The 14,599-nt window shown below is 38.5% G+C and overlaps 1 protein-coding gene across 16 annotated transcripts in view; it reads left to right on the top strand.

Annotated features, from left to right (window-relative positions):
• MBNL1 (muscleblind like splicing regulator 1) overlaps positions 1–7,178 on the top strand; it is a 196,510-nt gene extending 189,332 nt beyond the window's left edge. For all 16 annotated transcript variants that reach the window (XM_048864448.2, XM_048864460.2, XM_048864452.2 and 13 more), the window contains 2 exons: positions 480–554; positions 3,728–7,178. In XM_048864448.2, coding sequence (XP_048720405.1) covers positions 480–536 — 57 coding nt within the window. In that variant the 3' untranslated portion in view covers positions 537–554; positions 3,728–7,178. The remainder of the gene's footprint in view (positions 1–479; positions 555–3,727) is intronic.
• The last annotated feature ends 7,421 nt before the right edge of the window (positions 7,179–14,599 follow it).

Genomic DNA, 14,599 nt, shown 5'->3' with positions numbered 1-14,599 from the left:
CAACTCAACTGTGGGTCATCACCCTTTGTGAAATCAGCATACGAGGCATCTTAAATTTGGCACCCAAAAATGGAGACACCCAAAGTTAATGATCACTGCAAAATTTGGCTGAGGTTGTTTAACTGTAGAGTTTATTGTTTCAAATGATTAAGTGAAATACCCAAATCACAAAAGTTTGTGTAGGCCAACAAAAAGGGCTCTTCTCAATTACTGCACTGCATGAACTTTTGTAGATTTTAACTTCTTTTACTTTCTAAACAAACAATACTTATGTACATTGGTCAAACAGTACTTACCACAATGTTTTTCAGTTTTAAGTTGCTACTTTAGCACTTCAGTTTACTTTAACTTATAGTATAAAGTCCACCACCTCACAGCTGATCCCCACTTTTCTGAACTGTTATGTTCTTTAATAAAATGTTCTCTCTCTTGGTTGATTTGTTGCACATGTTATTCATTGTTTACATTTTTACCTATAGATACCCATAATATCTGCCGAACATCTGACTAGCCACAAGTATGTTACACAGATGTAGACATTTTGTCATCAAACAGTAAGTTTCCAATGTATTGCTTGCATAGTTTTCAAACTCTCTTTGTGTATGTGTATAACTTGGCGTTTTCAGGGACATATTGGATTTTTAAAAAATAAAAGCTATGGAAAAATGTTGTGAAAGAATTGATATGGGTTTCTTTGACATTACCGAACTTCTGGCACATGTCAGTCACAGCATTCATATAGAAATGATTTTTAAAAAATATTACAGAAACAGACAAGTGTGTATGTGAAATGAGTTGGTGATTTCAGTCGATCCTAGTCAACAAAATCACAAGGCTGCTGCATCTGGCATGAACAGTCACCTTTGTGACACTCTCAGCAGAGGCCAAGGGTTGAACTGGCAGAAAGCTGAATTCCCCTCTTCCCAGAAACAGATCACACAGATTCTTCACAGCAGCTACTCAGTAGCCTGTAATCTACAATACTTACCAGAGTTCCCCCCACTCTACTTGTGCAGGTGATGTACATGATGGTGGAAACAATAATCTCTTCCCCATCCCACCTGCGACCAAACCCTTTATGCCAGCCTATTTGGAGTTGGTGCAGAGACTCTTTTCATATGTGTGTGAATGGTGAGGAGATCATTCCTCAACCATTGGGCTTAAGTGATGATGAGAGTCTTGCTTCCAGCCTTCTGCATTTCACCCTTAATTATGTGATCTGCTTCTTAAAACATCAGCCTCCCATTTTCAGGGGGCTCAGGATGTAGCAAACTCAGTTTTCTTTTTATCTGCCCTGTGTTTGTCCCCTCCAAAAGATACAGCAGTTATCAACTTTAAATTAACGCTGTTTGTACCCCAAGTACATGAAAGGCCTTTGGGGAGGGGAGGCCCCAGGTTGTTAGCACTGACAGTCACTGTGCTGGGGCACCAGTATTGGCTCTAATAGCCTCACTTTGTTCGATGGAATTGGAAACCTGCAGGGAGTGCCACGTTAATTACTGTTGACACACTATGGCAGGTATAGGGAGGTGGAGTCTGATAAGCCACATCTACCCCAGTGATTTAGCAATAATTGACCTGCAGCTCCCTGTAAGGTTCCAACACCTTCTAACAGGGTGAAGTAACTGGAGAATGCTGCCATCTCATTAGAGTGGGCTTCAGCTTGTACTGCCATCTTGCTGCCCTGCTGGGGAAAGTAACCCTGGGACCAGCCAAGCTTAGGATGGGGCTCATATAGTATTATTTCGTTAATAAAACCAGAGTTTATTAAATGAGAATTTAGCTTTTGTTTGAGACTGGCAGAGGCACCACTAGCTCCTATGCCCCGGGGGCCAAATGTGGGACAAGTCACTTTACTGAGAGTTGCTTTAGAAAGACCTATTAAATTGCAGTGTCTGCTAAGCCAGCCTCTGTACCTGAGAATGAGAATTTAGTCATCAGCCTAACTCAGCCTGTGGCTTCTCTTGAGCACAGACTGCCAAATTATGATAAATTATGTGTGGTATTTTTGTGAAATAGGTTACTTAGTAGAGAGAGGTCATGCTGAGAATACAAGCTCAGTTTCTACTTGCATATGTTTGGCTTGAACTACAGCCCTAGATATTATGTGTCAGATCTTTATAATTTAACCTTTCTTCACAAAGAAAGACTTTTACTTGACTTACCTGTAGCGATTTCCCCACCGACCTTTCTATGATGAAATCCTAGTTTAAATTTATGATTTGGGCTGTTCATTTTTCTTTCTGTCTGATATAGTATCTTACCCAACTACACTAGGCTAACTTAATAGCTGCAGCAAGTAAATATACCACTTCAATCCCACCCCCTATCCCACGACAGAGGTACTGTCTACTAGTCAGGTTCAAGCTGTAAAAAACTTATCATTCACTTTGGCCAAGATCCTCTGTAGTATTTAGGTACCTCGTTCCCATTTTTATCAATGATTTTCATAGCCCCTTCATTGTAATCTTTCTTCAGCAGAGGAGGAAATTTATTCTTGACACTAGTTGATGATCAGTCCTGAAGGAAAAGGAATGATACCCCTTGTAACTTTTATCCTAGCTGGAGTGATTTCAGATATTGTAGTCATAGTCCAGTCCTTTTTAAAAAAATTCACACTAAGCTATTTGCCTTAGCATTATCCTACAACAGTGACTTCCACAGGTTAATTTATTATTGCATTAAAAACTACTTCCAGTTATTCCTCTCCCCTTACTTGTCTCCTCACTCAATTATATCATCTATTTTATTTCTCCTTGTATAAAACACCACCTTCCCCTTCTCAGTTTCTACTTTTTATTGCCATTCTCTGGGCCTTTTCTATTTCTGCTATGACCTTAATGAAATGATGTTCCAAAACAGAATGCATTTTTAAGGTGAGACTGTACTATTGGTTTAATATATGGAATCATACAAGTTCCTTATTATTCTGTTAGGCCAATTTTTTCAAATTTTCAAAAGCACCTAAGTGACTTAGGCCTAAGGCCTCAGGCACTTAACTCCCAGTGATTTCAATGGATCTTAATCCTTTAATGGCCTAATTGTCTGTCATTTTGCAAATGGGATTTAAGTGTTTACGTCTGATTAAAAGTCACTGGGATTTTGGCTCCTAAGTTGCTTAGGCACTTTGGAAAATGTTACCCCAAAATCTTGGTTCCGATGAAGTGGGTGGGAATACCATCTACTGACTCCATATACTCCAGTGGGACCAGGACATGGCCCCTAACACAAAGCCAGTAAGTGAGTGGTATACTGTCAATCCTACTAGGTAGAGGAGGCTGTAAAATTCAAGAGCAGGGGTTCTCAAACTGGGGGTCGTGACCCCTTGGGGTCATGAGCCATCAGCCTGCACCCCCAAACCACACTTTTCCTCCAGCATTTATAATAGAGTTAAATATAAAAAAATGTGTTTTCAATTTGTAAGGGGGGGGTTGCACTCAATGGCTTGCTCTGTGAAAAGGGTCACCAATGCAAAAGTTTGAGAACCACTGTTCAAGAGCAACAGAATACTATTTTATTATACATGGTCAATATGTATAGTATGTCTAACATGTCTGCAAAGAAAATCTTTTCTGTGAAGAAATTGTTTGAGGGTCAATCCTGTAGCCTTTTTTGTAAACAAAATTCCTCTTGACTTCAATGACTGATTCGCCTCATGTTGAGATTGCTTTAAGAAAATGAATGAAAATGCTAAATTAATTTTCTTTCTGCCTGCTTCCCTTTCTAGATCATACTAAAGAGAAAAGGACAGTGTGCTTGGATAGAGAAAAGGACATGAGCATTAGCCATAATGTATATACCGTCAAGCCACACACAAAAATTCCCTCAGCAGTAAGACATCCACATACTGCATGTTAACAAGATGAAACGACAACTTGGAAATCCACTGCACACTGTTGCCTATATACTTTGTACATTTAATTGATATTTGTGCTGAGGTGATCTTATTGTCTAAATCTACAACATTGTCTATCTTTTCTAGCACAGAGGTATGCCTATATATTTAAATATGCATACATAGTCTATTTCCTACATAATCATGTATGTCATCTTGAAAAGACAGACTATGATGTAATCATAAATCTATTATGTATTGGTACGTCTGTAGACCAAGATATAATTTTTAAAGTAAGTTTATTTCTTTCAAGGTTTACAAATAACAAAGGTGCACCTTGTATTTAAAATTGCCATTATAGATGAGAGCGTGCATGCACAGTAATTTTTGTTTAAGAGTAATATTTTTAATGTAATAGATTGTAAGACGTGGTAAGAGAGGTATCTGACAGAGATGAATGTGCCAAGCAAAACCACAACTGTGTATATTCTAAAGCACATCAGTGGCTTTAAGTACCATGTTGTTAAGGATTCTCATGAAGTGCCATAGACTGTACATCAAATTAGAGTATTATTTCTGCAGTGTTATTTTCAGAGCCACATTTTTGCTTATTTTGTTAGTACTATTCAGTCAAAGGCACCATTCTGTTTCCAAAACCAAAGCTGTCTCAGAAATGGCCAATTCAACCTATAATAAAAGTAGACAACAGAAAAACAAACTATCAGTACAGATTAACGTAACACATACTGGACATATAAATATATATAAACTATTTTAAGGCATTGTAGTGTAAAATTTATGCATATTATTACTGAATAACTCAATATACAAAAGGGAAAAGCCATTTCTGAGACACAATAACAAAAATGTTTGAGGAACTTATTTTGCTTCTATTTATAGCCTCTGTCAAAAGACTATAAATGCTTTGCAGAGATGGATTTCACTTTTGCTTAAATGTTTCATCAAAGTCACACTTCAAAATAGTGACTCTAAACAAAGAAGAAAGAAGCACTGACATCAGATGCATGATAAACCAAAATATGAAAAAACTGAGATGTTAATTAGCATAGAATTGGGTGGGTTAAATACCTGGGTGAGTTTTGTGAGTTTTTTTTGTTTGTTTGTTTGTTTGTTTTGTTTTGTTTTTGGTTCAGATTAACTGCTTATAGCCTTAGAAAGCCTTTACAAAATAATAATAATAAAAAAATAGATGTGCATTCAAGTTTTTAAGAATGGATTCATCCAAAGGAATTCCTTTTTGTGGTTTGGATGTTGCAGTTAGTAAAGGATATTTTTGCTCTGTTCAGCAAACTGCTGAAGTGGGGGCCAGGTCACTGGTAGTATAGCATGGAGTGGAAGAAGTGTGAGTTCAGTTATAGAACTTTCCATACTTCCAAGTTTACTGCAAGTTTTTATGCTTGAGAGAGATGCTTTCTAGTATAAGAATGATGTGTTGATTTTACTGATTGTACTGTACATCTATTAAAGCCTTAGATTATTACATTACGGGTTAAAACCCATACCAATGTAATTTCAATCATGTTAAGAAAGTATAGATGACTTCACGTGTTATTGTAGTTACTTACATTACAGAATATTACTTATTTTTTCTTTTTAAAATGTAGTTTTTATTTCTTACATTTATTAGATCATTTTCATTTTCTATTACCAGTTGAATACCATTTCAGTTTATAGAATTTTGTTTTATTAGATTATACTGATGACTTTTTCAAAATACAAAAAAAAATAAAAAATAAAAAGTAGGTTTTTTTCTTCATAACATATTCAGTTTTGAATTTACATGTAGTGTCATGAGTATTTGTATTATTGTTAACTAAATGATTTATATTTTACTGATTTAATATTACAATGTAAGAACGTCAGTCATCGTTAGTTCTTGTCTAGTTTTCATTAAAAGAACAAAGATCTTTTATATGGATATCTTATAATTATATAATCATTGCTAAGTAAGAGGTTCAGTTGTTGCTATCGCAACAATCCTGGCAGACAATTGAATAATATTTTGATGATTTATTTTGTTTGTAATTAGTTATTATAAGAAAATCTAGTTCCTAGATATTAGAATAAAATTTATTTTCTACTGTATCCATTTCAAATGTTAAAATATTGTTTAAATATTTTTTGAAATCCCTGAATATCAGGCCTTGTTATAAATAAGCTGCATAATCAATAGATCAAGGGACTTTTTGTTGATAATCCAAATACTCAAAGTTTACGTAACAAGAATTAAAGCGTGTGTGCAAACTCTTGAGGGTTGATTATGCTGCAGTTTAGCATGTGGGAACGTATAGAGAGAAGGTTGACTTTTTGCACTTCTGTATATAGTCAAAAAAGAGAGAAACCTGTATAATAGTAAGATCTTATTTTGAATAAAAATGTCTATAATTACAAGGAGTTTTGTTAAGGCTAATAAAATGACAGGCTGAACAAAATTGCTTGCAAAAGTGGCACAGAGTTAGCACTCCATACCCCTTCAAAAAAGTTGCTTTGCTTTATGTGGACAGCTTGTAGTTTGCCAGGATTTTTTCAGCTGGAAAGATATGCCATCCTTCCAAGATCTCATGACTGACAAAAAAGCTCCACCGGTTCAAATCTGCCTGAAAATCATTACTTTAAAAAAAAATTTTTTTAAAAAAGCAGGTATTTCAGACCATCAAGGTGAAATCATGGATTAAATATTCCGTACATTATTCAAAAACTACTGCATGTTTAAAGTATCAAAAACAAAAAAACAAAAAAAAAAAACAAAAAGACAAAAAAAAACAACAACCAACAACTATATTAAGGATATATTCTATTCAAAGCAGTTTCTGACAATTTCAGTGGTTTATTGTTCACAAAACAAGAAACTTCAAAACAGATATTGACATTCACAAAAATTAAATTATGAACAGGCAAACCAAACAGCACACTGTAGCTGTAGTTATGTGATTATTTTTTTATTGTAATGGTCCTGTTCTTTTAGCAGGTGAAAAACAAAAACCTATCAAATGTTACCATTTGAATGAAAAGCACTCAAGAAACCATGTAATTACATAAGCAAAAGGTGGAAATTAGGCCATTATTTTATCTGGAATATTCAGTATTCACACTGATTAATTAATAACGTTGCACTTACTTGCAACCCTGCAACTTTCATCTGCTGAAAGGACAGATGTGCTTGGTTTTACTATTATGTAATCACAGACTTACTTTTTGCTTGTAGTTGCTGCAAATTATGTACTCTGTCCTGGGCTGCAATTTGTTTCCATGCTTATTTTATTATTACTGCTATAGTTGACCTTGCTGTATGGAAAAATAAAGTGAAATTGCCCTAATAAAACTTCTCTTTCTTAATTATATTTTTCTATTTCAGATTAAAAATTACATTGTTTTGTTTTGTGTGCATTTTTAATGGATTCACACATTATGTCCAAGGGAGAATCATTTAAATGAAAAAGATTAACTGTCTGCTATCATATGTTTATTTTACAGTGTGCACCATATTACATATGCAATACAGACCATGAAACAGTCTATTCTATCCAAATCAGACATGTACAATCCTTTACAGACATGTTCCATGCATTACTGAAAATTCATTTTCTGAGTTCCTGACTTTATAGATTCATAGATTTTAAAGCCAGAAGATACTGTTTTGATCATCTGATCTAACTTTCTGCCTAACACAGGCCTGAGAGCCTTACCCAATAAGTTCTGCAAAAAGCACATAACCTCTGGTGGAGCTATAGCATATATTTAAGAAAGATATCTTGTCTAGATCTAAAGATTCCTGTGAGGGGGAATCCCTAATTCAGTAGTTCCAATAGTTAATTACCCTAATGGTTCAAAATGTGCACCTTATTTTTGTACACCTTATTTGCACCTTATTTGTGCAGCTTCAGTTCACAGGCGCTTCATAAAAGCAAAATATTAAAAGTAGATTATTTCCCTAAAGAAGGTTATTTCTGCTTCTGAGAATTTATATAGGGAGGCAAAGTACTAAATTGTTGAGGGTTTTGTCCATTCAGTGTTGTATATATTGGAGACATGAAGCCATATCATGCCAATCATTTTTGAGTAGCATTCCCCATGGGAAATTCTACTTAAAAATTGATGGTATTATACAGCACTGGTGCCCCCAAGGAAAATACCAACAATGTCTTGCCAGTTACTCACGTGAGGGCAAACCCTAACTGTACCTCTGCAGAACCTTCCAAGCACTCATTTTTAAATAATTTGGTTTGTTTTTTTAATTATGTGAATTTTTGGCACCTGGGAACGAGGGCTAATGGGACTGACTACAGTCAAGCAGAATGTGGCCATTGCCTGTGGAATTATCTGCCCACTTAGCTCAGCTACTACACCTCCATCTTAACTGCAGAAACCCTCATCCAAATCTGGTCATGTATCAGTTTGAGATGTGGTCTGGCTGTTGTCCAACAGGGCTCCATCTTGCAAACAGATTCACAAACAGAGATTTCCACTACCCACCGCACCCATTCTATTTGTCAGTTGCTCAACCCTGTGCTATGCAGTGTTGTGGTCATGTTGGTCCCAGGATATCAGAGACACAGATTGGGTGAGGTTTATCTTTTACTGGACCAACTTCTGTTGGTAAGAAAGATAAGCTTTCGAGCTTACACAATCAGCAGACCTGTAGAAGAGCTCTGTGTAAGCTCAAAAGCTTCTCTCTCTCTCCAGCAGTAGTTGGTCCAATAAAAGATAGGACCTCACCCACCTTGTCTCACATGTGCTGACATTTGAACCTATGTGAAAGGGGAGTTAATTTACCAACTATGTTGCTTAGCTCTGTTCTAAACCTCCTGTTTACTCAATGCCTAAGTTTGGAAGTCGCAGCTAAAGGCAAGAGATTCAAAAATTCTAAGGCCAGAAGGTACCATTGTGATCATCTAGTCTGACCTCCTGTATAACACAGACCATAGACCTTCCCTGAATTAATTCCTGTTTAAACTAGGGTAGATCTTTTAGAAAAACACCTCCTGCTAATTTTAAAAAGTCACCATTGATGGAGAATCCCCCACAACCCTTGGTCTGTTACTCCAGTGGTTAATTCTCCTCACTGTTTAAAAATGTGTGCCTTATTTCTAGTCTGAATTTATCTAACTTCAGCTGCCAGCCGTTGGATCTTATTTTACCTTTATCTGCAGGATTGAAAAGCCCATTATCAAATTTCTGGTTCCCCTATAGGTACTTATGAAGTGCAGTCAAGTAAACACCCCTTAAGCTGGTCTTTGTTAAGCTAAATAAAGTTCCTTGAGTCTATCACTATAAGGCATGTTTTCCAATCCCTTAATTGGTCTTGTAACTCTTCTCTGAACGCACTCTAATCAATCAACATACATTTTGAATTGTGAACACTAGAACTAGACATTCCAGCAGCAGTTGCACCCATGCCAAATACAGAGGTAGTATAACCTTCCTACTTTTACTGAAATTCCCCTGTTTAAACATCTATGGATGGCATTAGTCCTTTTGGCCACAGCATCATACTGGGAGCTTACATTCATCTAATTATCCTTCGGCATATGAGGTGGCCCATGGGTACTACTTCATCATTAGTGAGTAACAGGTTACCTTCAGCTGAGCTTCACTGCAGGTGTTCAGGGCAAGAGCTATCAGAGTGGTTAAGGCAAGAAGAGTATGGGTTCACACCTGGGTTCATAGGACTGGCTTGAGTCCCATGCTGGGGGAGTTTTCTGTTTACGTTCTATTTGTGTTAACTGATTATATTCTCTTGATCCCTGGAGGAAAAGACTTGATGCTCTGTGACTGGTTTTGACCCTGCCAAGTCAGCCCACCAGCTGACAATGCTGATTTCCAGTGAGTGCCGCAGGAGGGCTAGTCAGAGAATGTTTAACCGGTTCAAATACAAACTACTTATACCCGTAACTCTTAACAGGATGGCCATTTAAGACCCAGGTGGCTTGGGGCCAGTCAGCCCTCCTTAATTAGCCCTTCCCTGCTATGTCTCTGTAGGTTTTGGGACTTAAAAGGAGGAAAAAGCATCAGGCATGGAAATCCCTGGGCAAAGCTACCAGTAAAGAGGGAGAGGAAGCAAGTAAGTTATGCTGGCTGAGGAAAGCTGTTGTAGGGACTTTCCTGTAGCTAGAGAAGAGAAGAAGTCTTAAAGATTAACAGCTGAGGGGCTGGCCTCCAGAGGAAGGTACTGCTCTGTAAGCAGAGTGGGGAAAAGATTGCACAGCTGAGTTGGGGTGAAGCACCTACAGAGGGTAACTTTGGAGCCTGAGTTGGAAGAGGAGCCCAGGTGGGGCAGAATCCCCTGGCTGGGGAGGGATGTGGACAGACTGACTGAGGTAGAGGAAAGCTTTGCAGTTGAGAGATGTTGGGAGGAGAGTAGACAGGCTGCTCTGTTGTGAGGTAATAAGCTGGGCTCTAGCGTGGAAATGACAGGGCTGTGTCCTACCAGAAACCCTGGATAGGAGGGTCAAGCTGATGAGGAGATTGAGTTGACTGGAGCCTGGAAGGTGGCAGCTAGATAATGAGACCAGGTGTTGCCACTGGGAGCCTGTGTAAAGTAGAGGGCTGAAGGCTGAGCCCAGTGGGGCAGGAGACTCTTGTTCTGATGTTGTATTGGAGTGGGGACTAAAGGACTCCGTCCCTTTGGAAGGGGTTGAACACTTTAAAATGTCTCAGCCAGACAGCATCTGGAGTAAGCCAAAGATGGTTGTGGGAAAACTGAGATAGTGCTGCAACCCTGTTTTGCTAGGAGTATTTGCAATGATTGTGGTTGGGCAGAATGTAATTATCTAGTAACTCTAGAAGCTGGGGCCCTGGTTCTTAGCTCTGCTCTGCCAGTCTTATATTGAGGCAAATGCAGTTACCTGACAGGGCCTAATGCTGTTACACAACTCTAATGCCCTTATGCTCAGTAGAGGTTACACCACCCTAAATGAGATCAGAATTGGGTCCACGGGGCTTCTGTAGATTGTGCTCTTTTACTGGAATCAAATGTATATAGCAAACTATACTCATTACATTTATTATAAGGACAGGTTTCAGAGTAACAGCCGTGTTAGTCTGTATTCACAAAAAGAAAAGGAGTACTTGTGGCACCTTAGAGACTAACCAATTTGAGCATAAGCTTTCTTGAGCTACAGCTCACTTCATCGGATGCATACTGTGGAAATAGGTTACCTTGCATAATGACTTAGCCATTTCCCCTTGTTTTTTCCTACCCTCCCCCCCAGACGTTCTTGTTAAACCCTGGATTTGTGCTGGAAATGGCCCACCTTGATTATCATACACATTGTAAGGAGAGTGATCACTTTAGATAAGCTATTACCAGCAGGAGAATGGGGTGGGAGGAGAGAAAACCTTTTGTAGTGGTAAACACCCATTTTTTTCATGCTTTTTGTGTGTATAAAAAGATCTTCTATACTTTCCACAGTATGCATCCGATGAATTGAGCTGTAGCTCACGAAAGCTTATGCTCAAATTGGTTAGTCTCTAAGGTGCCACAAGTACTCCTTTTCTTTTTCTAATAATGAGCACTTTACAAACAATGCATGTTCAAAGCACTATGCAGACATTAAGGGACAAAATCTGCTCTCAGCAGCAGTAAATTTCATATATGCCATAACACTGTCCCTATCTTTATAGCTAGGATTGACTGAATAGCTATTGATTGACTGAATTATTGGATGTGAGGAAAAGAAGTGCTCGGAAGATAAAGGTAAGTGCAATATATTATTTATTTGAAGTGCAAGAGAACCTTGGAGCCCCAATCATGGACCATGACCTCATTACATTCTAGTCATTCATATTTTACAACTGTTCTATGTGTTATGCAAATCTGGAGAAAAAGGACTAAACCAAAGAGGGAAGATAACCAAGGTGTAGGACACAAAGGGAGGGTGATACTCTGACTACAACATGTCCGATAGAAGAAGTGCTAAGTGGAGCCAGGAAATTGTTGGCCTATAGCAATTCTGAATACAACTGCCTGTAGCGCACACTCTCCAGACCCATAGGCATTGCCCTTCCATAGTTTTCATTTGCTCGTTATTTTTAGTTGTTTGTTTGACAGGTATCACGTTTATAGTCTTTCCCCTCTCTCTCTCTTATATGCTGCTCTGTGAAGAGTTGCCATGTCACTCAGTCAACTGTACTGGTGTTCCATCGCAGGAGGTGCATTTCCAGTATGGTAGGTTTCAGAGTAGCAGCCATGTTAGTCTGTATCCATAAAAAGAAAAGGAGGACTTGTGGCACCTTAGAGACTAACATTCATTAGAGCACAAGCTTTCGTGAGGTGAGCTGTAGCTCACGAAAGCTTGTGCTCTAATGAATGTTAGTCTCTAAGGTGCCCCAAGTCCTCCTTTTCTTTTTCCAGTATGGTAGTGCCTGATTTGGTCGCTTGAAAGAATGAGGGTTCCTGTGAGCTTCAGGTTGGCAGGCCACAGATATAAATACATCTAGCTGGAACAAAAGGTAAGTCCTCACTTTAATTCTGAAGAGTACCAAAGGGTCCTGATTTTTGGACAGCTCCATCACAGATGTAACCCTATCTAAAAAGTTTAGAGAGGGCTCAGAAGTAAGCATGGGAGCTAGAATTCCTTCTACAGTCACACTGAGGGAAACGGGATAGGAAAAAGTTGTTTAGGGGCTGGAAGGCAGGGAAGGTTATGTACCCATCTTGTGTGCCAGTTGTTTGGTTGTATCAGTATGAGTTCCATAATATACATGGAAGGATGTTGGGGATCCTCCATGGCCACAACACTTAAACATCTCTACTTTGGACATACAGACTAGAGAGAATTTTTTGGTGAATTGGACACAGAGGCCTTCTTTGTATTGTCACCCCCCTGCCAAGTGGTAGCCAATTTCATTGCCTGGCAGGTCAGTTTCTCGAAGAAGAAATCTGTCTTAGCATCAGGGTGTTTTCCTAGTGTAACTTGCTTTGTTTACAGTGAGAGCAGTAGACACCTGAAACAGCAGTGGTCAAACATCTAGGAAATTCCTCCTGGGAATTCTAGCCAAAACACCAGTGCCTGGTTTTTCTCCTCTGCTCTAGGTACTGACTGTAGTTTGAGAGGTCACATCACAAACCCTTCTGCTGTTTGCAACAAACCCCCATAAAGAAATTGTATTAGAAAATGAACAACAATACAGCATGTCTTTGAAGACTGAATAGTGCTCAAATGCTAAGAAAAAGAACTTGTAAAACTCTGTGGAACATTGCCACCTGGTGACTTCTGTCATAATAATAATATGCCCACTGCTTTCCCATAGCTGTGGTTAAGAGGCCGGGAGATTCCTAAATCCTGATTCCATTTATACTGAAATGCGTCTATACTTATCCCCCTACACCTGTGACCTTTATTGAGGTAGGAACATACTGATGCAGGCCTGACATGCTATCCAATTTTAGCAAGCCTGGGGATTCCAGGACTGCTATTGCAAAACACAACCAAGGTGATTGACTAATAAAGGTCTAACTTGTAGGTATAGCTAAAATCCATCTTTTTTTTTTTGAGGGTGGGGTGGAGCATACAACTTGCTACAGCACATCAAACGTTTAAAAAAAAGTGATCCAGACTAAGCATGAATCAAGGCCAAATTTTTGATCGTTAGAATTAACAACATTTAACAAATAAATAAAACCAACATTTTGCTCCTCTTTGCTGTTCTGAGGCTTTAAGAAATGAAGAACTGAAATCCCTTTTGTAAAATGGTACTCTACAAATATGGATTACTGCAAAACTGCTGTCTGCTAAGCACCGCTTTCCTTTCCAGTTTGAGGTGTTCATTCTCTCCAATATGAACACTGACGGGGACAGTACTACAGAGAACGACAGGTGTTGAAATAGAAAAATATTTGCCATATGCAGCAAACAAGTAATCGCAATCTTACCCTTTGTTCTGCAGACTTCTAAATGGAGCTCTGATTTGTCCAATGTTTAAGATGGCTTATGGAGATGAGAGAATGTTTAAATACAGGGAAATCACTTGAGCACAACCATGATGGGATTGCTTTTAATCGGACACTTTTTTTAATTTTGTAGTAATCAGAAAATTACCTATAGATGATACTATCAAGGTTCCTCCCCCACTCTGAACTCTAGGGTACAGATGTGGGGACCTGCATGAAAAACCTCCTAAGCTTCTCTTTACCAGCTTAGGGCAAAACTTCCCCAAGGTACAAAATATTCCACCCGTCGTCCTTGGATTGGCCGCTACCACCACCAAACTAATACTGGTTACTGGGGAAGAGCTGTTTGGACGCGTCTTTCCCCCCAAAATACTTCCCAAAACCTTGTACCCCACTTCCTGGACAAGGTTTGGTAAAAAGCCTCACCAATTTGCCTAGGTGACAACAGACCTAGACCCTTGGATCTTAAGAACAATGAAAAAGCATTCAGTTTCTTACAAGAAGACTTTTAATAAAAAATAGAAGTAAATAGAAATAAAGAAATCCCCCCCTGTAAAATCAGGATGGTAGATATCTCACAGGGTAATTAGATTCAAAAACATAGAGAACCCCTCTAGGCAAAACCTTAAGTTACAAAAAAGATACACAGACAGAAATAGTTATTCTATTCAGCACAATTCTTTTCTCAGCCATTTAAAGAAATCCTAATCTAACACGTACCTAGCTAGATTACTTACTAAAAGTTCTAAGACTCCATTCCTGGTCTATCCCCGGCCAAGACGACTACAGACAGACACAGACCCTTTGTTTCTCTCCCTCCTCCCAGCTTTTGAAAGTATCTTGTCTCCTCA

Source organism: Caretta caretta, chromosome 9, assembly GCF_965140235.1.
Source record: "Caretta caretta isolate rCarCar2 chromosome 9, rCarCar1.hap1, whole genome shotgun sequence".
In the NCBI taxonomy this organism is placed as follows: domain Eukaryota; kingdom Metazoa; phylum Chordata; order Testudines; family Cheloniidae; genus Caretta; species Caretta caretta.
The sequence above is the reverse complement of the archived record's forward strand: the minus strand, read 5'-3'. Positions and strand labels throughout refer to the sequence as shown.